The sequence below is a fragment of the Lissotriton helveticus genome, chromosome 2_2 (genome assembly GCF_964261635.1).
Source record: "Lissotriton helveticus chromosome 2_2, aLisHel1.1, whole genome shotgun sequence".
Taxonomy (NCBI): Eukaryota; Metazoa; Chordata; class Amphibia; order Caudata; family Salamandridae; genus Lissotriton; species Lissotriton helveticus.
The window spans coordinates 289,035,599-289,061,000 of record NC_136060.1 but is presented as its reverse complement, the minus strand read 5'-3'; the positions used below and the strand labels follow the sequence as shown (position 1 = coordinate 289,061,000).

Sequence of the window (25,402 nt, the reverse complement as noted above, 5' to 3'; positions counted from 1 at the left end):
AGCATCACAGTGAAATAGCATTGTGAGAAAACATTGTATTGCAACAATATTGTCAGTCCCTAAATGGAGTAACCACATGAAAAGTGCATTATACATTTTTTTGCCTTTTAAAATGTTGCCATACACAAAGCACGTAGAGAGTGAAATACTCCCAGCTGTAGAGCAAAAGCTCTGGCCCTGGGGGAGCTTGAAAATGCCTTGACCACTGGGTTCCCCCCACTCCCAGCTTGAGGCGAGAACCCAGAAGATGACCTGCAAAGCAAGAGTACATTGTGCTGAACAGTTTGATGGTGGTTCTGTCGTCCTAGGACCACCACAGGCTGTTATGAGCAAAAATATATTTTGAATAAAAGGGCCTGCAAAGCATAATGGGGCGAGTCTCCGTAAAGCAGTGATTATGATAGCAGGGACTCCTGCTGTACCACAATGAGATTTTCCTTTGTTTTTCACCGATAATGCAGCCTTGCGTCACACATACCTTTTTTTATGGGGGAGGTGTTCAGTCCTACCAGGGCACCCAAGAGCTTGCTGTCGTTGGAGGGCAGCACGGGAGCCCACCCCACCTACCCTCACCCGCTCCCTCTTCTGGCAGCACAACCGCGTGCTTCCGTGGGAGCCGCCAGGGCTTCTGTGTGTCTGCCTGCTCCAGCTGGCTGATGTTAGTTGTTGAGTCCGCCTCCAGCAGCATCCTGGGCCTGAACCCCTCCTGGCTCAGTGGAAGAAGCACATTCTTCCCCACATTCTTGCATTGGTGGTATTCCGGGGATTGGGTCCTGGCACCCTTTGTCATAAATCCGGCCAGGAGAGACAGGAACACAGGGAGGGGACTCTCCCCTCAAGATAAATCCATTGTTCTTGCACCATCCCCCAGTCCACCCTGGGGAGAAATTAAGCCTTATCTTAAAATGCGGGCATTGGCGGTAAACATGTGCAGTATGTTTACCATGAGATTACATTGGGTGAGAGACTGGTAGTGAGGCTCACTTACAGTGAAATGTCCAAAAACCGGGTAATCAGAAAAACAAAAAACCCAGGCATACTGCTGGGGCAGACACCAGTGCAACATATTTCTAGCTGCAGATTCCTTACCTTTGAATATCCACGCATCAGTCTGGATCTGGAATATTTTCAAACAGTACCCCTGCACGCCTTTGGTGGCGCCATTCAGCTCTGCATCATCAGTGCCAGAAACGACATGCATGCTCCCTAGATTTGGGCCACCTCTGCACACTGACATCTGATAGAGACATCTAGCCGCAGATTCCTTAACTTGGAATATCCCCAGGCGTCAGACTGGATCCGGAAAACTTTCCACAGCAGCACCTCTGGCGCCGATTGCGGCACCACACGGCTCCGCCCTAGCTGATGTCAATTTTCTCCTTTTCCGCATCCCAACACGGATCCTGGAAAACCAGCGGTACCTTGACCTGTTTTTTGGTTGTTCTCGATGCCTTCGGCGTCCCAGAACAGTTTGCAATGCCTTCGGGCTTTAAAGCGTGTGAGACCTGTGCATGTCAGATGTCGGTAACAGACCCGCACGCCATATTTTTGTGGTGTCTCGAGGTGCACCACGACTCCAAAGAGTGAGACGATTGTCAGCGGATGAAACCGAAGTCCTTAAGGGAGCACCATTTGAAATTGCTGGCCGCACGGCTGTCCGGTCCTGCACCTTCGCGTCGCCGCTCTCCCTCTCAGTGGAGAAGCGTGGCTCAGTGGTTAGAGGCGGCAGACCCGGAAGCTGAGATCGGCCGTGGACCAGGGTTCGATTCCCCGCCTCGGCGGGTCTCGGGCTCAAAAAAATTCCACGGACTCGACAATTCTCGCTCCGGTGCCTACTCGACTCACGGGGTCACACTCTGCGACTCTGGGCAATAGCTTGCTTAATCTTCACTACGGCCCCTCGCGGCGGGATGCCTGGCTTTCACCTTGTGGATACCCTGTCGGGGTATCTCACAGGGGAATACCAGGACGGGTTCCCTAAGCAAGCGCCTTGATGCCTTCGGGTGATACGTGCGCTATATAAGTCGCAATACATTTACATACATTTACCTCTCGGGATCGAGCCCACTCCCGAGGTCGTTCCCGTAGACGTCATTCGAAGGCGGGTAAACTCAAGCATAAGTCCAGGAGGTCTTCCTCCCATACCGGCGACGCTGGCACCTGTTCTTCGTGCGATCTGCCGGGAATCGGTCATCTCCTCCGTACCCCCTCCCATTCCAGGTGCCGGAGCGATACAAGCCGAAATGGAGGCTATTCAAAAGCACTAACGGAATGAGCTAACCATCAGGCATTTTTTGACTTTTTGTCACCCTTGTTTGTGAGATTTCATCTCCTGGTGTGAGGAAGTCATCCAAGAAACCGGCTGGTTTCAAGCCATGTGGGGCATATCATAGGCAGATGTCGGTGACAAACCCCCACTTGGTGTATTTGTGGTACCTGGAGCTGGGACAGAACTCCAAGCTGTTTGAATACTGCTGCGCTATGCACCCGAAGACGCCAAACTTCTCGCCACCCGATGTCTATTTCCACATCACTGTCCTGCCGGCCCACAAACGCTATCTGTGATACAAGGTTAGTCGCGAGCACTTATAGTTCAGTTTCCTACAGAAGGCCAGGAAAGTGACTCTACTATGGAACATACAGTAGGAACGATGAGTGTTTCAATAATGCGGTTTAGCCATCAACAAGTCAACCTAGCACCTAGGTCTCAAGTATTTTTATATTTAATGGCAGTTAACCGGGAATGAGGCTAGGTTTTGCACTGGCAAAACCAATAGATCTGGTGTTGCTGCCATTAAAGAAAAGAAAAAAAATTGGTTAAAAGCAAAATAAAGTGATCTAAAATAACACACATTGCCATAGTATCCCCTGACATTTCAAGAAAGTACTTAGTGTTTGTGTATGTGCTCCTCGTGAAGTAGCACACTATTACTCACACGAAAGTGAGCCAATGACTGGAGTTGGCTGACCCATTGCCCCATGCTGTACTGGGTAGATCAAAAATGTGAACGACTCGATAACAGACCAATAGATGACCAGGGTCGCTTATAAGTAATTTCTTTAAACAAATAATTTTAGTAAAATCAAAATATCCTGCCTTAAGTCAGACCTAAAACGTACTACAGAAACAGTCCAACATACTCATCCCATTCTAAGGACAGAAGGCTATTGCCACAATATTTAATGCAATTATATTCATGTTGAATGCATGCTCTTACAAATTTGCACTCTTTTCTGACTACTTCTATGCCTTTATTGTTAAAAAGCAACAGAATACATAATTTTCCTCCAAGATTTGTTTTTGGTGCAAATATTGGTAATTTCGTAAAATTAACAGGCTTTCCTTTAGGACATCTTCAAGACCATTGGATTCATTTGCCTGAAACATTGGCAGACATGCGACCTGTAGTGTCATATAGCTGCTGTATATCTTTATAATGCGTTAAGTTAGCATAGGCTCATTACATGTTTAAACGCCATTTTTTCCTTTTGCTGCTTCTGCACACGACACTTAATTGTTGATTTAGCTTTCAACCTAGTAGTTCGTTGTGGTTTACATGAGAATAATATGTTATTACTCTGATATCAGCTTTGCTTAATAAACTATGTCTGTACAGAAAGTGCTGAAGCTTCAGGAATAACACGATATAGAATTGTTATGAGGTCTGATCTTCGCGCCTTCATAGACATAACATAAGTGCAGCTTCTGCCAACTTTGGGCTTTAGGCGGGTTTTATATTGCTTTGCTTGAAGCACACAAACACACTTGATGCTGTTCGCATGCAGAGAGAGCTGGTGTATGCTGATGTGATCTTTTCATTCTAGGATCCTGAGGTATGGGCCCGCCCTGCTAAAACCCAAAGAGACCTTCTTAGCTATTAATATAATATGTGTGTTAGGGAGGGTGAGAAATAAGTGTTGTTAACCCTTATTCATTACAGCATGTTAACATGCTGTCACCATTTGCTTTCTATGGACTAGTAGCTATGCTGATAACTTTGCTTCTGATAATGTTTCCTTGTATTATCTAAGATACTGCGCCTGAGAAGACGGCATTAGTAAATAAATATTTCAAATGTCCACGTGTCCTCATTTACTCCACGTTCTGGTTTGAAATGATTGTATAAAGAAAGAGTGCTCATGTGTTACATGTAACCTGAGGTATTGTAAGCTCATGTTCTGGTTTGTCTAAACATTGGGAGTTTGTTATGACCAATGAGACACTGTAGCTAGCTCGGTAAGAGGTTTGTTGGGTACTAAGGTGAGTTTTGGGTCACCCTAATTCGCTGAGGTTCCAATCCTCTGTGCACAGTTCTGTGGGATAACAGAAACCCTGCTACATGGTGCCCATACGTTGGTGGACTTATATCATGACACTCGAGTAGTATATCGTTCAAACCTTAACCCCTTCACTGTCGTTTCCGGAAAACGGTGGTGTCGGTGAAACCTACCTATTTTTTGAAATAGGTCTTTTCAAGCTTGAATCTATCTAAAACGGTTTCTTTGAATTACTACCCAGTTGTGCTACAAAGTTTCCTTTGTTTTTCAGTAATTCCGGTGTAATCATGGCGCAGGCTGTGGCCATCCCGCAGCATAGTCGCATTGCGGTGCGCAACCATTTACAAGCTTTCCAAGTCCCGTTAGATGGCTTGGCTGTGATTTTAGTGGTGTGTGCAGATCCGGCGTACCCTTTCGAACTGTTTTATTCGTGAGTAACGTTTCCGGAAGTGGACGCAAATTCTGGTGTGTTCCACACCTACACACCCTCACCTGTACCGGCTGAATATACACCGTACAGGGCACTGGAAATACCTATTGATCATTGGCAGCATTGCGTTTGGTTTGATGGCGCCCTACCCCACTCTTTGTCCGCTGCGAGGTTGGGTCCTTTGTCCATTCCAGGCACAAATTGGCCTGCATTGGGTGGATTCACCCCGCACCCGAATCACGGCGCTTGTCCCCTTGTGGATATTCGCAGACTACATGTTGTCTCGATTGCCGTGATTCGTGCATTAGTGCAATACATTGGTCGTCATCTCCCGGGTGGTCCCCCGGGGGGTCCGGCCGTTCAAACGGAACATGGCGGTTTAAGGCTCAATCCGGTTATGGTCAATTCGGTTTTTGGTAAGCGCCTCGATGAAAAAGATGATTTCCCTTTCTGGCTTGCCGAGAAATTTGACCAACTGGAGGCTGTGTTTCCGAATTCAACTCCTACTGATAAACATAGAATGTTGACGATTACTTTGCCTAAGGATTTAACTCCTGAACTCGTTGACTGTGAAAGTTGGGGGAAAACTTTTGCGGCCATTTATACGAGGTGTTTCGGCACCCTGTCTATGTCCGTACTGCCTACGATCGTTAAGCGTGTTCAGGATGATCACGGACCGGAAGCAGCGGTTGAATTGGGTATGCGCATGTGTGGTTCTTTTGAGATTGTTAGCGATCTCATCCTCTCCAATATAAAGGGAGATGCGGTGAACTTTCAGGTGTCGAATGCTTTGGCTGCTCTACCCGATGCCGAAAAACCCCGACAGTTAGCGAAGATTGTTGTGGCCGCATATAAAACTATAGGTCGCACAAGTAAAGGTCTGAAATATTTTCCTATCAAGGAGAAAAAACAACCACAAGGGCAGCCTGCTACGGCAGATGTCCAGCCCAAGTCCAAAAAACAAAATTGGCCTCAAAAACAGAAACAGGGGAAGCAACAACAGCAGACTCAGGATTCTTATCCTGCGCCACAAGTTCCTGCGCCGACAGAGAGTTTATGATTTGCGCGATCGCGCGATGATTAAATCACCTGATCGATTTCAGGTTTCTGATCAACGCTCTCCTCGTTCCTTTCAGGACTCATCGGCCCCGAAGACCGGTGGAGGAGGAGGCGGTAGGGGACGTGGTGGCCAACAAGGACTTGGCCAGTCCTGCCAGACAGACGGCGCAGCGAAGCAGGAGGATTCTACGCCAAAGAGACCGCAGTTTGCGAAAAAGAAAGTCGCAGCCTTAACAGCGCATCGATATGCCACTGATAGTGAGAACGCGGCTTCGGAATCTGACGTGGGCTCTGACCTTGCTGAACAGCGCGGCGGAGATTACCATAGTGAGAGAGGCGCTGCGTCCACTACTGAGGGTGACAGCGACTGATGTCTACGTTGTAATTGAAACAGCCGATACAAGACTTGCTCCCCCTGAAAGACTTTATGAAATTGTCCTGTTAATTGAAGGTGACATACAGCGTACCATCAAAGGGGTATTTTGGGAAAATCTTTCTTCTACGTATGATATTTTGCTTTCGGAGGCTGACTGGCCCCCACCTTTTGTGCTCGCGCGCCGCGAGGGGAGGAGGTAATCCTCCCCAGTTTCGCGAACACTGTCTCGAAAGAGCATGCGCAGCATTTTGCAGAAGAGTGGGCTCGGGCTCTCGCACCGGCTCTGTACCGTAACCAATGTGGTTGGGATAAATTGTCCCCTTGCCACGAAATTCCCTTGCGGTCTCAGCCGCAGCCTCAACCTCAATATCCCATTCGGCGTGAGGCAAAAGCTTCTGTCGCGGAGATCCTTGAACAATTAGAATATCAGGGAGTTATTGAAACGTGTGTGTCACCGATGAATAATCCTCTTTTTACTGTGACCAAGCCTGACGGATCGTATCGTTTGGTATTGGATTACCGGCATTTGAACTCGCATTGCCGTAACTGTGCAGTACAGAATACTCACGGCTCTGCCCTAGTGGATAGTCTAGTGCGTAAGCGTTTTAAAACAACGCTTGACATATCCAACGGTTTCTATGCCCACAGATTGGACAGCTTTAGCTCCCAATGGACCAGTTTTACATGCGCTGGGGTCGAAAAACAATTCCGGCGTCTCCCAATGGGCTATAAGAATAGTCCTGGTATATTTACCGCACGCATAGTCTCTCTTTTGGAGAGAATCGACCCAGATGCTTGTTCGTATGTGGATGACATATATCTCAGACGACGAAATTTGGGAGCATCTGTGTCGTGTAAATTCAATTATTTGTAACTTTGCAGATATGGGTTACAAATTTAACTTTGCAAAATCGCACATTGCTGAGTACACGGTGTTGTTCCTGGGCTATGAGCTCAACAATGAAGGTAGAGGTTTGGCTCCTCACTTCTTGGAGAAATGCGCACAGTTGCGCGCTCCTACAACACTGAAAAAATTACAGTCTTTACAGGGCTTTTTAAATTTCGGGAGGACATACATTCCGGAATATGCCCAGCGTATCAAGCCTTTGTATGCTTTGATACAACCAACCTTTTCTAAATCATGCTGGCTGCCTGAGCACTCAGCCACCTTGCAGTCCTTGCAGGCTGATCTGCTCGCTTCTAAGTTCTTACTGACTCGTGATAACCATACCAACCTGGTGATAAGAATAATACCGGGGACAGTGGGTTTCACGTACCTCACTTTTAATGAAGGAGACACAGTACCTATTGCTTACAAGTCACACTTGTACACTTCGGCTGAGATGCGGTTTCCCACTGTGGAACAGGTTTTATCAGCTGTGCAGATGGCTATTCTTAAGGAACGAGCTCTGTCACAGGGGAAACGCATGTTGGTTGTTACACCCTGTCCTCATTTGGAGGCAGTCACGAAAGCCAGTGTACCAAATTCAAAAGCTTTGCACCCTCGGTGGATTCAGTGGGCTGCGTCCTTGACGTCCACGGATGTCACGTTTATTTTTGACGCCTCGTTGCGGTCGCAAGAGTACTTGCAGTATGAGTTTGTTCATCCTGCCCCTCTAGCTATGCGACCGTTGGAGGACTTCCATTGCATCATTTACACTGATGGTTCGGCGCAGGTTGCGCATGGCTCTAAACATGCCTACGTTTCCGCGTGCGCCATTGTGGTCAGTGCCATGTTGAACAATGAGTTCATATCCAGGGAGGTGCACACGCTGCCTCTGGGAGATTGCACCGCACAACTGGCAGAGCTTCGTGCTCTCCTACTAGCGTTGGAGTACGCTGATCCTAGTGTTACTACTCTTATTGTGAGTGATTCTTACTACTGTGTCCAGTCTTACAATGAAAACTTGTTCTTTTGGATTCAGAATGACTTTCGTGATTCCAAGGGTAGCACAATAAAACATAAGATGATCTGGGTTCGAGTGGCGGAGCTTAAGGCTACGTTGCTGCTCGTTTTTGTAATTCATACTCTTGGCCACCAGCGTGTTGGAGTCCACGCTGTCTGTAACTCGCTTGCTGATGAAGCAGCGAAATCAGCGGTGTCTACATACTTAGTTGCAGCAGTTACTCGGTCCAAAAGTAAGATTGATAGTGACATCTTGGCGGCTGTTGCTGCCACTGAGAAGGGAGGTAAACATCCTACGGGGTTCCCTACGAAGTACACGTACCACTTAAGTCCCGAGAAGGTTCCTTTTGTGAAAATTCCTGAAGTTGGGGAACGTTTGATTCCCAACTCGGATCGCAGGGCTGACTTGATTACTGCGGCTCATGAAGGTGTGGCGTCTGCGCATGCGGGCGTCTCGGCCACTGTAACTCAATTACAACAACGTTTCTGGTGGCGGGGACTGTACAAACAGACGCGTGATTATGTCCTTCTTTGTGACATTTGTCAGCAGATTAAACCTTCGACTGCTGCGCGTCCGCCACAGACACAGTTGTACATTTCTAATAAACCGCTAGGTTGTGTTTATTTAGATCACTGCGGTCCTTTTTCTTCTGATACTGCGTATAAGTACATCTTAGTGTAGCAGTTGATTCATGCACACGCTTTGTGTGGGCTGGCCCCATCCCAGCGCTGATTCACGGACTGTCATTAGAGATTTGCGCATCTTTGTTGGGATTTTTGCCTGTGGTACCTTCCATTCGCATCAGGGTCCGGCTTTTGCCTCTAAGGCGTATAAGGATGCCATGACTTCGATGGGGGTCCAAGTCAAGTTTTCGTCTCCCTACAGACCTGAGAGTAATAGTGTAGTGGAGCGAATGAACCGTGATTTAAAGCAATCTTTGACAGCTCGAGTTATAGGCACTGGCAGAAACTGGCTGACCCACCTCAATGGCGTGCAGCGTGCTCTTAATAATCTCCCTAGAAGGTCTCTGGGTGGGCGGACCCCATACGAAATGCTCTTTGGCATCAAGATGTACGTGCCTAACCTTGACGGTCTAGACTGCGTGGCTCGCGCCACAACCTTTGACGTAGATGAACATTGTAATGTTTTACAGGATCTACAAAAGACCAGAGACAGTCTTGCAAAGGAACATTTGCCCTCCACGTCAGGATGTTGCGCTGCAGATCCCGGTAGTCGGCTGGCTACCCCAAGTTGGAGAACTGGTTCGAGAGAAGATCGATAACAAGAAAGAGTTTGGTCCTTCCTATCGAGCTCCGGTTCCAGTGCTTGGAGTGAAGGGCACAAGAACAGTCATTTTACCACCATTTCCTGGTCGTAAGGAAAACAGGTTTATCTCAATTGACAATGTCAAGATACACAGAGTGGCCGATTCTTCTTAGCATGACACCGGCTGTTTCCTGTCCTTCCATTGTGAGAAATTAAGTTTTTCCCACCGCTTCTAATCTTGAAACTGAAGTGGCAATCGAGTTGCCTGCTATTTCCAGTCCTTTATTAAGTACTTTGCCCGGTACAGACCTTGCTGAAATAGACTATACTTACCCCACTGACTTGTCCATGCCTGACCTGCAAGCCCGTTTGGCCACAGAATCCAGATTTTCATTTGACACTGGTTCCAATGCCTCGAAAGTACCCTCACGTTTTGCAGTTTATGCCAGCTTATTTAAAAACATTTTTTAATTCCCCCTTGGACATATATTTGGCTGGTGCTTTTTTCAATTTACCTTTTTATGTCAATTGGGTTTGTGTTTTATTTTTTCCGACTTATGAATGGACACTATGTCGAAGAAAGAACATGCATTCGACATCTTAATGGAACTTTGGCCCCCCTTTCCTCATCGCATTCTGCACACAGATTGAAAAGAGACTTGACATTTGTTAACATCACTGCTTGGCCTGTCCTTGATGGGATAGTGTGGGATGCCGTTAGGTTTCAAATTCATGGCCCTACCGAGGTTGTTAATGTCCCCAATGTGCTTAGAGTTAACATGGGGGATGTAGTGAAACAAAACATACGTTCTGATGATTGGGATGTTAAGGCTGTAGAGTCTTTGTTTTCTAATTTGAAATACTATGCTGCCTTTGATGCGGAAGATTTGTACTTAGAATCTGCTAATTATGGTGATTTGTTTTGCTTTCAACATTTTGGCAATCACTTCTTACATAAAACAGCGTCCAGAAGGAATACTGTAAATTATACACAGTGGGAGCATTGCCCAGCTCCTAAACAAGGCAGTTCAAGTACTTTTTTGAAAAAGTACACTTATTTTACTGACTTCAATCAGTCTAATCCCGAGTCCTTTTATTTCAAAATGACACAGAAGCCTATGTCCAAGGTTAGACTTACCGATACCAAATTGTTGTATTCGAAGTTCTTTCTTGATCAGCTGGCTGTTGGCGGCTATGAATTATGGAAGGAAACTATTGAGGCTTTGCACCGTGCTTGTATCATCCCGAATCAAATTTTGTTTTTGAATTCCTCTATTTCACAAACGACGTGCTTTGGATTGGCTACTTCTAAAAAATTAAATTCTCCGACCATCCCAGAGTTAGAAGAATATTCAGGCTGGAGTAATTATACTCAGTTTTCGATTAGGGACTTGCAAACCCTATTGCTGAATTCATCCTTTAACATATCCAGTATGGATCCGAAAGGTTGACTGATGTGGCACAGAAGTGCTGATTCATGCCAGCGCCGTTTTCTAGGTTTATCTGATGGCTTTACACAGGTCAGACCTGATCCACGTTTTGAAACCGAGCGTTCTGTCACAACTTACTCTGTGGGTAAATTATGTCAAAATTGGCTGAAACATTCAACATTGTCTGCGGTTAAATTACATCTTGCAAAGCTGAATGATGATGTGGATTTAAATGATTTCATAAAGGGCCCGGCTAGTGGTAGATCAAAAAGATGGATATATGCTGTTTACAATGAAATCTGGAAGACATCACAGGTTGAGGCTGCGACACGCCTTAGAGCTATAGATCAAGCCAATCTAGAAAAGGTGCTTGCTGTGGTAGATAATAGTATTAACATGCTTTCTTCCCGCATTTACACTTTAGATAATATTGTGTCTTCTGTAGTGGATATTGTGCATGATGAAGTGTCTGTGTTGTACCATGGTCAGAATCAATTACGTTCTATCATTCAATTTGCATGGACCCTTCAAACGTTGAAAGCTGGCAAGGTGCCATGAACCTACATGAATGTTTCTTCTCTCTTTGCCCCCTTTAATTTGACTGACAAGCAGCGCTTGCTTTCCGTGCGAGATGCTTCGTTTTCTATGTTACATATTGAGAGATTGGAGTCCTTGCCTTTTTCTGTGGCAGAGGCCAACGATGCAACGTGGCTTATCCACGGTTTGATAACATTACCTTTTGCTTTGTATAAATTTACAAATTGTATGAGATATGTTGCCATAGGTCGCTATGAGCCCTTAGGTAGTGCGTTTCTCCATGAAGTCTCGTCCCTCCCTTTCACTTATAGAGTTTTGAAAGACGGACAGGAGGTTTATCTGAATGGGGAGGAGTGTACAGAAACACCGGACCATTCGCTAATGTGTAGGCATATACAATTGCACGGTTCTTGTAACCAAGACCGGCCTAACTTAGCCTGTGTTTTAAAAGGGACTCCAATACCTGCAATCACCCCGACTTTTACCTTGTTGGGAAACGGAAGTTATTTGCTTTTAAATAATGAAGATTGTTGCGGGTTAATTAAAGGTGTAGCTTATGTGGTAACCGTAACTGAGCGTGTAGTTTGCTGCAGAAATGTCCTGTACCCACCCATACATGAAAATAGGGATGTTTCCATCTGGCCACGCATCCCAACCTTGAAAGCAGAATTCAGCGGCATGAGCAGAATAAGGGCTCTATTGTCCCAGAAAGAAGTGGCCTTGAGTTCGGCTAGGGAAGCTTTCGTTCTTCATATAGCTAATACCCGTACCGAGGTTCAGGCCCTTTTAAATACTGATTTACCATTGCATTTCAGCGAGATGGTACATTCTATCTTTAACGCGTCCTCCACAACTGGGCTGGCGCATTTTTTTAAGTCTGTTAGCAGTGGTCTTGTAACTTCATTTGAAAAAATCTTTGGAGTCATCCCTGCTTTCTTCCATTCCATTTTTTCGAGTTTGTTTGGTGGATTCCCGGTTATTCTGGCACTAGCGGCAGCCGTTCTAGTAGTTGTTTGCTTCCTTAAATATGGATGCCCCACATGTGGAAGGAGCCGCCCAGCCCCTCCTGGCGCTGTTTCGCAACCGGATGCTTGAATATTATGGCACGCTGCCGCTTGCGATTTTAAGCACGGCATATGGATTATCGTTTCGATTTTCCTACTTCACCTGTGCCCAGCCTGTGTTTCATTGCCTAAGCTGTGATTTTGACTGGGCCATTGATTTGTGTCTCTGCGGACCGGTTTCTCCTGAAGTCGACTTTAATCAGCTGATGAGTCCCATCGTTACTCACGAGTTGGTTTGTACTGGCGACAGGATTATGGCCGTAGCAGCGATGCATGGACTAATGGGTCCTTGGAACATTTTTACAGCAGCGCAGGATTTCTTGGCAATGAGCTTTCTTGAAAACCCACCGAGTTGTCCTCTGATGGTAATAGAGGCTCCAGTATTGGGAGAACACGTTTGTTCTTTTCCTCTTTTGAATGGGATGGCTGAACTGTTTTCGGATGAAGACGGTGATTTCCTGTTGGAGGCTGTTGCTGCATATTTTGCATATTCGGTATTGCCTTGATGAACCTTATTGGTTTATGATGATGATGCCCCACTTTTTTTTGCATTTTTTCACCTCCCAGTCCTATTGATTTGATTACTGTAGTTTTTTATAATTATAACGTTGTTCATAGTTCTTGAACTCTGCTTTCATGAAGTTGCCCTTATCTTATCTTATCCGTCCTCGGATCATGGGGGGTGTCATATAGCTGCTGTATATCTTTATAATGCGTTAAGTTAGCATAGGCTCATTACATGTTTAAACGCCATTTTTTCCTTTTGCTGCTTCTGCACACGACACTTAATTGTTGATTTAGCTTTCAACCTAGTAGTTCGTTGTGGTTTACATGAGAATAATATGTTATTACTCTGATATCGGCTAAGGCTTAATAAACTATGTCGGTACAGAGAGTGCTGAAGCTTCAGGAATAACACGATATAGAATTGTTATGAGGTCTGATCTTCGCGCCTTCATAGACATAACATAAGTGCAGCTTCTGCCAACTTTGGGCTTTAGGCGGGTTTTATATTGCTTTGCTTGAAGCACACAAACACACTTGATGCTGTTCGCATGCAGAGAGAGCTGGTGTATGCTGATGTGATCTCTTCATTCTAGGATCCTGAGGTATGGGCCCGCCCTGCTAAAACCCAAAGAGACCTTCTTAGCTATTAATATAATGTGTGTTAGGGAGGGTGAGAAATAAGTGTTGTTGACCCTTATTCATTACAGCATGTTAACATGCTGTCACCATTTGCTTTCTATGGACTAGTAACTATGCTGATAACTTTGCTTCTGATAATATGTTTCCTTGTATTATCTAAGATACTGCGCCTGAGAAGACGGCATTAGTAAATAAATATTTCAAATGTCCAGGTGTCCTCATTTACTCCACGTTCTGGTTTGAAATGATTGTATAACGAAAGAGTGCTCATGTGTTCCACGTAACCTGAGGAATTGTAAGCTCATGTTCTGGTTTGTCTAAACATTGGGAGTTTGTTATGACCAATGAGACACTGTAGCTAGCTCGGTAAGGGGTTTGCTGGGTACTAAGGTGAGTTTTGGGTCACCCTAATTCGCTGAGGTTCCAATCCTCTGTGCACAGTTCGGTGGGAGAACAGAAACCCTGCTACAGTAGAGACCACTGATTTCAACATTACCACAGATGTCCTAATAGAAATTATTAGAGAACAGGTGATTATGGATAACTAACACCATCACAGGAAAACCACAGTTGATGCATAGTGTGTAAACCATGAGAAATTGATTTTGGTCTAGCTTATCCCAGACTAGATCACTCACGCCCATAGCACCAGAGAATGGTCTACAACAGTTACACAACTGCAGATCCGTGGCCAAGCATGCCACAGACCTAGGACAAGCAGTGCTATTACACAAGCTAGGAATGGTATTCCTGACCGGTGTTATTAAATATCTCATCCGTCGCCCTTTATGGATATTCCTAAGCTTCATCATAAAACAAATATATCTGAAAGAGACACGTTCGTATTAGATTCCTTACCTTGGAATATCCCCAGGCGTCAGACTGGATCCGGAAATTTTTGCGTAGCAGTACCCTTGCTTGTCGGTAGGCGTCGTCTGCGGCTCTGCGTCCGTCGTCGGCGTCGTGGGCGCCGTGATGACGTCGTCGGAGTACTTAGACGCCGCCTCCGCGTGCTGACGTCAGTTCTTCTTTTTACCGCGCCAGCAAGCGCAGATCTGGAAAAAGCAGTAACCCTAGTCAATTTTTGACTAACTTTTTGATTGTTTTTTGATCATTTCTCGAGTCATCGACTCCGATTGGTGCCGTAGGGATGCCCGGCTTTAAGCACTGCGAGGATTGCGACCGCACGATGTCGGTCACGGATCCTCACCGCCTGTGTTTAACTTGTCTAGGCGTCGATCACGACGACAAGGCCTGCTCCGACTGCCTGGCCCTCTCTACGAAAGTCAGGCGGGAGCGGTCCCGCAGGCGACTCTAACTCCGGCAGTCGGTCCCGCGCCGCGAGAGGCCTCGGTCCCACGGGAGGTCGAGGGACAGGTCGCGGGCTCGGAGCCACTACAGCTCCGAGAGTAGGCCTCACTCCTCCGGGTCGAAGTCGTCGTCAGGTAAGAAGCACAAGAAGTCCAAGAGGCGTCATCGCTCTGCGTACTCCCCCCGACGCGGCCGGGGGTTCGGGTGACACCGCCCACGCGGCTCCGTCTGAGTCGCGGGCGCCGCGTACAGCTCCACACCCTCCGGTCCCTGGTCTCAACGCGACGCCGGAGATCGAGCGCTTCCTCATGGCCATGAGGAAACTCTCTCCTCCGACGGGCTCCTCGGCGCCTTTGGGCCCAGCGGACCCATCTGGGGCCTCTAGCGGGTCGGGGATTTCGGCCCCGACGCCGTCGGGTGCTTCGGCCCGACGCCTTCGGGCCCGGCGCCGCGGGACGCCGCTAGACCTTCTTCGGGATCTGGATCGTCGCCGGTGGACCTTACGACCTCCCCGGCGTCAGACCACCAGGTGTCTCCTCAGGCGCCGTCCTCGGGCGGCGCCGTCCCCGATGCCCCCTTCATTCCTGTTCCGACGTCGGGACGGTCCCAATGGGCACCGCTCCAGACGTCGTTTGGGGAGTTTCACTTCTATGAGCAGGCCCCATTGGTTGAGAACCCTGAGTTTCAGGAGATGGGTGATGGGGATTGGGAGGGGTCTGAGGACCCTCTGACCCGAGAGTGTCAGTCTCATGAGGACTGGGCAGGAGACCTTGGGGAGGCCAGTGGCCTTGACACCTCTCCAGACACTGGTTTTGTCTCCCCTCCTACCGTGGCTTCGGAGGAGGGGGCAACCTACAGTGTGGTGTTGATGAGGGCTGCCAAGGCCTTGGGCCTTGAGCTCCCCGTCGCGGCCGTGAGGACTAATCTCCTCACTGAGGTCCTTAAACCGCAGTCAAGCTCCGCCGAGCCTCTGCTGCCCTTTAATGAGGCCTTGACCGACGTTCTTCTGGGCACTTGGTCCAAGCCCGCTACGCGTTCGCCCGTAGATAGGAACGTGGCCAGACGCCAGCACCGGGCGACCCATGTTTCCTGTCCACCCACCCTACCCCCGAGAGCCTGGTCATCCAGGCCTCCAATTCCCAGACCGCATTCCCGTCTGCACCGCCGGACAGGGAATCCAAGAGGTACGAGCAGTACGGCAAAAAGATCTTCTCGTCCCTTAGTCTGGGACTGCGATCTTCCAACACCGCATGCCTCTTGAGCCACTATACCCACTCTCTGTGGGATACGGTTGCGGAAGTGCTGCCAGAGTGTCCATTGGAGGTACGGGCAAAACTCGGCCAAGCCCTTGTGGAGGGCCGGGATGCAGCCAAATAATCTATACGGTGTGGGCTGGATACCACCGACTCACTGGGTAGAGCGATGGCAACGACGGTGGCGGTCAGACGTCACGCCTGGTTGAGGTCCGCCAACTTTGCGGCCGATGTCCAGAACACCTTGATGGGCATGCCGTTTGATGGCCGTCGCCTCTTTGGCGACAAGGCAGACCATGCGCTCGAGCGCTTTAAGGACTCCAGGGCTACGCCAAGTCCTTGGGCCTCTCGGCCCCGCACCAGCAATCGGCTGCCTTGCATTCCTTTTGTGGCCACGGAAGGGGTGTACCCACACGTGCTGCCAGCCACGCTCCGCAGGGTCATACCCAACGCGGTGGCGGCCGTGGGAACCGCTGTCCCGGCGGTCGGGGACAACGGCGAGGTCAATCCACACCTTCCCCCGCAGCATTCGCCTCAAAACCCTCCTAGTCCGTGCTTTCAGGCCCATGTGACGCCAGTGGGGTGCAGGGTTCGCCATCACCAGCTCCACTGGCGCACCGTCACTTCGGACAGGTGGGTGCTGCAGATCGTCCGAAGGGGCTACTCCCTCCCCTCCGAGGCGACTCCTTCAGCCATGCCACCACAGAACCACCGTGTATCGGGGGATCATTTGAGACTTCTGCAGGAGGAAGTTACGGCCCTCTTGGCCAAGGGGGCCATCGAGCGGGTACCTGGGCCAGAAGTAGGGTGTGGTTGCTACTCCCACTACTTTCTGGTACCCAAGAAGGGCAAAGGGGGCCTACGCCCTATCTTGGACCTAAGGAACGTCAACGGCCTCCTCCGGAAGGAGAAGTTCAAGATGCTGACACTGGCTCAGGTCCTAGCTGCCCTGGACCCAGGAGACTGGATGGTAGCGTTGGACTTGCAGGACGCTTATTTCCACATCCCCGTCCTGCCGGCCCACCGGCGCTACCTGCGGTTCACGGTTGGCCACGAGCACTTTCAGTATACCGTGCTCCCCTTCGGCCTTACCAGCGCCCCAAGGTGATGGCGGTGGTCGCAGCTCATCTGCGCAGGTTAGGGGTTTCAGTCTTCCCCTACCTCGACGACTGGTTGTTGAAGGCGGGCTCGCCCCAGACAGTCGTCAGCCACCTCCAGACTACAGCATATCTCCTGCACAGGCTGGGGTTCTCCATCAATGTGCCGAAGTCACACCTGTGCCCCTCTCTGAAGCTCCTTTTCATCTGAGCGGTTCTCGACTCGGCGCGGTTTTGGGTTTATCCTCCCGAACAGCGGGTCCGGGATATTCAGGCTCTGATTCCCATCTTTCAGCCGTTATCCCGGGTCTCGGTCAGGTTGACGCTGGGGCTGATGGCCTCCTGCATCCTTCTGGTGCATCACGCCATGTGGCGGATGCGGGCTCTGCAGTGGGACCTGAAGTTTCAGTGGGCCCAGCATCAGGGCAACCTGTCCGACCACGTCCTGATCTCGGAGGGCACTGCGAGACAGCTGCAGTGGTGGCTCACGGACCGCGATTGGGTCAGCGGCAGATCCCTCTCCCTTCCCCAACCGGAGCACGTAGTTGTGACGGATGCGTCCCTCCAGGGCTGGGGCGGCCACATGGGAGAGGCAGAGATCAGAGGCCTCTGGTCTCCGGCGGAGGCCCGGCTCCACATCAACCTGTTGGAGTTACGGGCGATTCGTCTAGCACTGAAAGCATTCCTCCCCTCTGTCCGGGGAGTGTAGTGCAGGTGTTCTCGGACAACACCACCGCCATGTGGTACTGCAACAAACAGGGCGGGGTGGGGTCGTGGACCCTTTGCCAGGAGGCTCTGCGCCTCTGGCAATGGCTGGAACGCCAGGGCGTGACCCTGGTGGCTCAACACCTGGCAGGTTCTCTGAACGCCAGGGCGGACGAGCTCAGCCGTTGGTGCATGATGGATCAACGAATGGCGTCTGAACTCGGACGTGGCGCAAGGCCTCTTTCAGCAATGGGGAGAGCCTTGGTTAGATCTATTCGCCAACGAAGAGAATGCGCAATGTCATCAGTTCTGCGCGTTGGAATTTCCAAGGCAGCACTCGCTCGGAGACGCTTTTCGTCGCGAGTGGAGCTGCGGTCTACTGTACGCCTTTCCGCCTATACCACTTCTGCCCAGAGTGCTGAAGAAGATCAAGCACGACCGGGCCCAAGTCATCCTTGTGGCTCCGGACTGGGCTCGAAGGTACTGGTATCCAGAGCTACTCAGTATGTCAGTCGATCCCCCGGTTCGTCTGCCTCTTCAGGAGGACCTTCTGTCGCAGCAGCAGGGGACGGTCCTCCACCCGAACCTGTCCAGTCTCCATCTCCATGCTTGGAGATTAAGCGTCCCTCCACAAAGTCGGTATACGCCTGCAGGTGGAACAGATTTGTGGCATGTGCACAGCAAAGGCTGTGAATCCTCTTGCTGCCCCTCTTTCTGAGGTTCTTATCTTCCTTCTTTCTCTTGCCCAGCAGAGCTCTGCTCTGGGCACTATCAAGGGCTACCTTTCTGCCCTTTCAGTCTTTCTAAGGCTGCCTGATCAACCTTCTTTGATCAAGTCCCCTATTGTAAATAGATTTCTAAAGGGCATCACACACACACATTCCCTCCTGTTCCGTTTGTGATGCCTCAGTGGGACTTGAACCTGGTTCTTACGTTTCTGATGTGCGCTCCCTTTGAGCCACTTCACAACTGTCCTCTCTGCCTTCTTACTTTGAAGACTGCTTTCCTGGTTGCCATCACCTCTGCCAGGAGAGTGAGTGAGCTCCAGGCCCTTTCTTGTACTCCACCTTTCCTTTCTGTCCATCCGGACAAAGTGGTGTTGCGTACTAAGCCATCTTTCCTGCCCAAGGTTGTCACGGCCTTCCACATCGGGCAGTCTATCACCTTGCCAACCTTCTTTCCGCCACCGCATCCCTCTAAAGAGGAAGAGCGGCTCCACCGTCTGGACCCAAAACGTGCGCTCTCTTTCTACTTGGATCGCACACGCCAGTTCCGGGTGGATGACCAACTCTTTGTTGGCTACGTGGGCGCTAAGAAGGGGAAAACGGTGCACAAGAGGACCATCTCCCGGTGGATCATCTTGTGTATCCAGGCATGCTACTCCTTGGCTAAAAAGGAGCCCCCTGTTGGATTGCGGGCTCACTCTACCCGAGCCACGGCTACTACAACTGCCCTGGGCCGGGGAGTGCCCTTACAAGACATCTGTCAGGCAGCTACGTGGGCATCGCTGCACACGTTTGCAAGACACTACTGCCTGGACAGCCAAGTCCGGAGGGATGGCTTCTTTGGCCGTTCTGTCCTCCAGGACTTTCTGGTGTGATTATTGGTTCGCAGACCCACCACCGGGGTTGGTATTGCTGGGGTATCTATTCTAAGGTAAGGAATCTAATACTAACGTGTCTCTTTCAGATGCACAAGTTACTACTTGTGTAACGATATATCTGTAAGAGACATTAGTTAGTATTAGATTCCTTACCGACCCACCCATCCTCCCCGTTCTGCGAACCGATATCTAGGGTTAGGGTTACCCCTTTCAGGGCCCTAGTTTCAATGGCACCAGTGTGGGTTTTTAACATGGCTCTGCGTTTCTGGCGCGGAAAAGCTGTGTCTAAGAACTGACGTCAGCACGCGGAGGCGGCGTCTAAGTACTCCGACGACGTCATCACGGCGCCCACGACACCGACGACGGACGTGGAGCCGCAGACGACGCCTACCGACGCGCAAGGGTACTGCTACGCAAAAATTTACGGATCCAGTCTGACGCCTGGGGATATTCTAAGGTAAGGAATCTAATACTAACTAATGTCGCTTACAGATATATTGTTACACAAGTAGTAACTTGTGCATTGTCCGCTGTGACAAGGCAGTAGCATTACTGTCATTCACTGACATTTCCTGGTTAATAATCCCTTCCCTGTGATTACATACGAGTCGAAATCATCACAGTAGGCAGATCATCAGCAAAATTACACCTCATCTGCTACCTACCAGGGAATAATCCGATTTTTCCCAAAAACTAATGGAAACAATTACAGTACACTCCATTATATACTATCACCATCTTTCTAAGGGATTTCAACCTGGAACGAAGATAAGGACATAGTGATCTCATCTAGCACAGACTTGCGTGGCATAAAGATAATCCAGAAAGTTTCCTTTATTATTCTTACAATATGGCAGCTTCTTCAGAGGCAACCCATGTTCACAGCTCTACCATATGGCTAAGCTTAACTGTTAAAGATTACGTTATTGCCCTGAGAAACACATTGACCATGATTTGGCCATAGATACTGTAGGAAGCTGAACTTCTTTGCAGATGCCCCCCACCCCCCTTTTTGCCCCCATTTTGTCAAAAACCCTACCAGATGTTGGGTTTTCGACTCTTACAGTGCATTGAAGCCTGCTAACCAGGCTCCAGTGGACTAACTGACATGCTGGCAAGGACTTTTAGCACCCTTATAAGTCCCTAGGAAATGCTACCCAGGGCAGGGGTACTAAAGAGGGTTCCTAAGGGCTGCAGCATGTCTAATGCAACCCTAAGGGACCTACATAAAAAGTACATGCAAACTGCCACTGCTGGATGCATGAAAGGGTGCAAGCCCTTCAGAAAAACAATGTTGCTCACTCCCTGTGTGCAATGCTCTCACACTGCATATATATTATAGAAAAGTCCCCGCTACATCAGGCCTTAAGTGTCCTAAGGCAGGGTGCATTATAATACATGAGAGGACATATCTGCATGAGCAAATATGCAACTGGGATGTCTAGTTCTGTTACCAGATGTTGCAAGTGAACAGGGAAGCCATCTTAAGAATATGTACTGGGCACTGGTCCTTATGAGTTACCTAGCTACATAATGGCTTCACTGAAAATAATTGTTTATAAATCTGTACTGTTGCCAGTCACTCAGTCCCACCCTCTTCAACGTATACATGAGCCCCCTCGCATCCATCGAACGCCAACACAACCTCAACATCATCTCATACGCAGACGACACCCAGCTGATCCTCTCCCTCACCAAAGACCCAAACACCGCCAAATCCTACTTACACGAAGGAATGAAAGAAGTAGCCAATTGGATGAAGAACAGCCGTTTGAAACTAAACTCTGACAAAACGGAAGTCCTCATCCTAGGACCATCCTCCTCTGCCTGGGACGACTCATGGTGGCCACCGGCCCTGGGAACCGCACCCATACCTACGGATCACCAACGTAACCTGGGCTTCATCCTGGACCCCTCCCTCTCGAAGACCAGACAAGCCAACTCCGTCTCATCATCATGCTTCAACATACTTTGAATGCTCAAAAAAATCTTCCGTTGGATCCCCACCGAAACAAGAAAGACGGTCACCCACGCACTGGTCACCAGCCGACTGGATTACGGAAACACCCTCTACGCTGGAACCACAGCCAAACTACAGAAAAAACTCCAACGCATCCAAAACATCCCCCGACAAGCCCACATTTCCGGTCACCTGAAAAACCTCCACTGGCTCCCCGTCAACAAGAGAATAACATTCCGCCTCCTCACCCACGCACACAAAACCCTCTACGACCTAGGACCCGAATGCCTCAACACGCGACTGTCCTTCTACACCCCCTCCCGCCAACTACGATCGTCCAATCAAGCCCTCGCCGCTATTCCGCGCATCCATAAATCCACCATGGGAGGAAGATCCTTCTCCTACTTAGCGGCCAAAACCTGGAATTCTCTCCCCACTCACCTCCGCCTTACACAGAACCACCTCTCCTTTAGAAAGCAACTAAAAACCTGGATATTCGATCAGTAAAGCACCCCCCCACCCCACCTCAAGCGCCTTGAGACCCTCTGGCTGAGTAGTGCGCTATACAAATCACTGAACTTGAAACTTGAAACTATTTATTATGACAGGCGCCCAGAGGGCACCTTAGAGGTGCCCCCTGAAACCTACTAGTCTTCTAGTGTGCTGGTATCATCCAGCCTGCCACCACAAACTAGTTTCTGACCCCCTGGAGGATGAGAGCCCGCGCTCTCACAGGGTTAGGAACAATGCATGCTCTCGCAGGAGGTGTCATCACCGCCTTCAGCAGGATGGCTAGTGAATCTGCATACCAAGGCCAGAGACTTCGAGGGCTCTGCTGCCTTTGAGATACAACCTCTGCTTCCCACAGACCTGGGAGATGCACCCCTTGCCCTTAGGCCCATTTGGCGCCAGGCGAGAAATTAGATAATCAGGTGGCGTGTTCACTATCCAGCTGGACACACCCCTAGGGTCGGCAGCCTGAAGTGGACTGCCAAGAAAGGATTTCACCATCTTGGTTGTGGTGAAATTAGGAACTCTGGGACAGGGTGATGCCCACTCCTCACAGTTAGTGGTAATCTAGGGAGTATAGGGTTAAGTAGTCCAGCGGCTACTTCCATACACTCCCCTTAACACCCCCAAATTGAGTATTTAGGTGGCCCCCTGACACCAGGAAAACAGATCAAGTCAAGATATAACTTTTGGGAACTGAAGAAGGAAAACAGAGGACCTGCTCCAAAGATTAGCGCCAAACCCTGCCAGGCTCGGGTCGGACCCAAGAAGTGGTAGTCTCTGAAAATGGAACAACGCCAGACAAAACACCTATGCACCCACAGCCCGAGTCCACGGAAACCAAGGGTGCCCCCCAAAGATCCCTAAGAACCGTACCCCCATTGGTTTCTCCTGGACTGGTACCCCAATCATCCCTTGCAACCATTTCTTACAGGTACTTTTCCTCCATTGACTTCAGCGATAGCGTTCGGGACTACCCTTGCGACCAGCAGTTCTGCACCTGGACACTCCAGGACAGGTAGACTGAAACTGCTGGCGGTTCTAAGGACCTTGGCCCCTATTTACCTCCCGTCCAAAAGAACAGTCCTATAAGTCAATTGTGAGTGACACTATGCAGTGAATGTTTCTCCCTTAGGATAACATTACCACGTTCGAGGCTCATGCCTCAAATCTGACCGCTGTGATTTTCTACTGTTTGCCTGTAAAAATCTTCAATCTATAAAAGTACTTACCTGACCCCAAAGTTCTTGATGTCTAAAAATATATTAAACAATCTGTTAATTTTTCTCTAGTTTCTTCTTGAGTGTGTCTCATTTATTGACTCTCTGTACAGCAAATGCTTAACAATACCCGCTGATAAGCCTAAACTGCTTGCTCATTCTACCACAAAAGAGAGCTTTGGGAATTATTAATTTAATCCCTGTAACCCAATAAGAGTCGTCTGGACTTTCTGCATAGTTTACTCATTTTGGTGCATTACATAGAAAGCCAGCTTCCTACAGATATGGGGGCCTACATGTAATGATGCATTGACCTGATCTGGTTATGAATCGAGGAGTTCACAAAGGGTAAATCATGTATGAAACCATTATCAAGGAGGCTTAATTAAAATTAACTCCCCAGGAAAGTTCTGTGCTACATCACTAAAACTGCCTTTCTTATTTGTAAGGATATTGTTGTCTAAATGGTTTTGTTTTTGACTACTAGACACAAATATCGAAGCCGATCCTTCAGTTGATGTTTCTCAAGGACAAAATAATGAAACCGGAAAAAACAAATCTGCGAAAGCCAAGTCAAGTGCAGGTATGCTCCACTTTTTTGGTTTCTTCTTGCAGCAATGATTTAAACGCAGTCCATATCTACACTACTTCACGAAAATATGCACAAAAAGTAAATTGTGTTTAATACCTATATGCTGATGCACCTGTTTCTTGCTACCAAGACTTAAGATTGTGTAGTTTATTCAACAGTTTAGGACCTTAGTTATATTCTTTATGGGAACATTGCTTACTAGGAAATGTGAAAATGACAGATTTGTCAGAGGTAGCCATTCTCTGTTTTAATGTAAAGGTTTAAATAGACATCTTGTTTTTCAGTAATGTACTAAATTTACTTTGCCCTCCAATTCATATCAGTTTTAAAGGTGGACGTAACTCTTGTAATTCTGTGTAGTTTAATCCCATGGAACTACCTAAGAACTCAGCGATATTATACAAGAAGAGTAGTTCTACCACTATTTCTTATTGTACAAAAGTACCTTAGCATCTAAAATAGAAAAGGATGCATTTGCGCTAAGAAAAAACACTAAATGAAACAGAACATGAATAGTGAGCACGAGCAACTGCTCAAGTTCCCTAAATGTGCTCTTGGAGTTCGATTTTCTCCCAATTTACTACCAGCAGTTAGCACTATCTTCTTAGCACAAAAGGCTACCTTGCCTCTAAAATAGACGTGAGGATGCATTTTGTGCTAAGAAACCGCACTAAATGCAGCAGAGCACGAATAGCGAGCCGGCTCTTGCTAAATATGGTCATGTGGTAGGATTTTTCGCTCCAAATTATTCTTAATTACGCAAGCAGGAGTAATCACATAATTATCTGTAATTCCACACCAAAGTGTAATGCTGATTTAACTAAATTACTCCAGCATAATAGAAATTCTGACCTGGACTAATCAGTTCCTCCTTGAATCTATATTTCTTAGCTAGGGCAATCCTGACCTGGATAACATAATTGACTCTATTGCAGAGCATGTTTTATGTTTTAGTTACCTTTGAATTTGTTAGTCATTCTGATGGTTTTATGTTTTAGGGCAAAAGAAAACACCTGCCGCTCTTAGATCTGCAAATAAGAGAAAAACATACAAGCCAGTTGACTCAGACTCAGGAAGGTATGTCTTATATTGTACTAATTTGGGGTGGTGGACATGGGGTAGAGGTGAGTCTTCAAAAGTGAAAAGGGGACATCCACAGAAGAGCTATTTGTGCCCCTTTATTGTTCTGTGTTTTCTGCTGTGTGCCACTGTCTTTATTTTCGAACTTTCTTTCACGTTCTTACTGACTTATGGGTAAAATCAGTGCTTCCCTTTATGGCTTTGAGCCTTACTGGGAGTGTACAGAACACATGGCGCGGAAGGGACTACACCTTGGTGCTTGTGGTATTGGGGCTGATAACAGCACAAAGGCTTGTAGTTCAAGTTACCACTCCCTGTATGCTGTTGTAATTTTCCGTAGTGCTACTTCTCATGTGGTATTACAACACCTTGAAAAACCAAAGAATGGAAAAGAGCGAAAGGTTCCACTTTAAATCCGTGAAGGATCTTAGTCACAACGTCAATACTTATTAGATTGGAAGTGGAACCGGATGATGTGAGTTTTTCCTAACCCCTTCACTACCCAATCTGATGAAGCAGTCTTTTAGCAGAAATATTGCATTTCGTCCAAAAATGGGCCATTGCTTTCAAACTTAAAC

At 48.2% G+C, this 25,402-nt stretch overlaps 1 protein-coding gene across 1 annotated transcript in view; it reads left to right on the top strand.

Moving 5' to 3' along the window:
- Positions 1–25,402, top strand: part of NCAPG (non-SMC condensin I complex subunit G) — a 453,174-nt gene that overhangs the window by 382,841 nt on the left and 44,931 nt on the right. The window contains exons 20-21 of the mRNA XM_078678420.1: positions 23,640–23,735; positions 24,743–24,821. Of these exons, the coding sequence (XP_078534546.1) occupies positions 23,640–23,735; positions 24,743–24,821 (175 nt within the window). The remainder of the gene's footprint in view (positions 1–23,639; positions 23,736–24,742; positions 24,822–25,402) is intronic.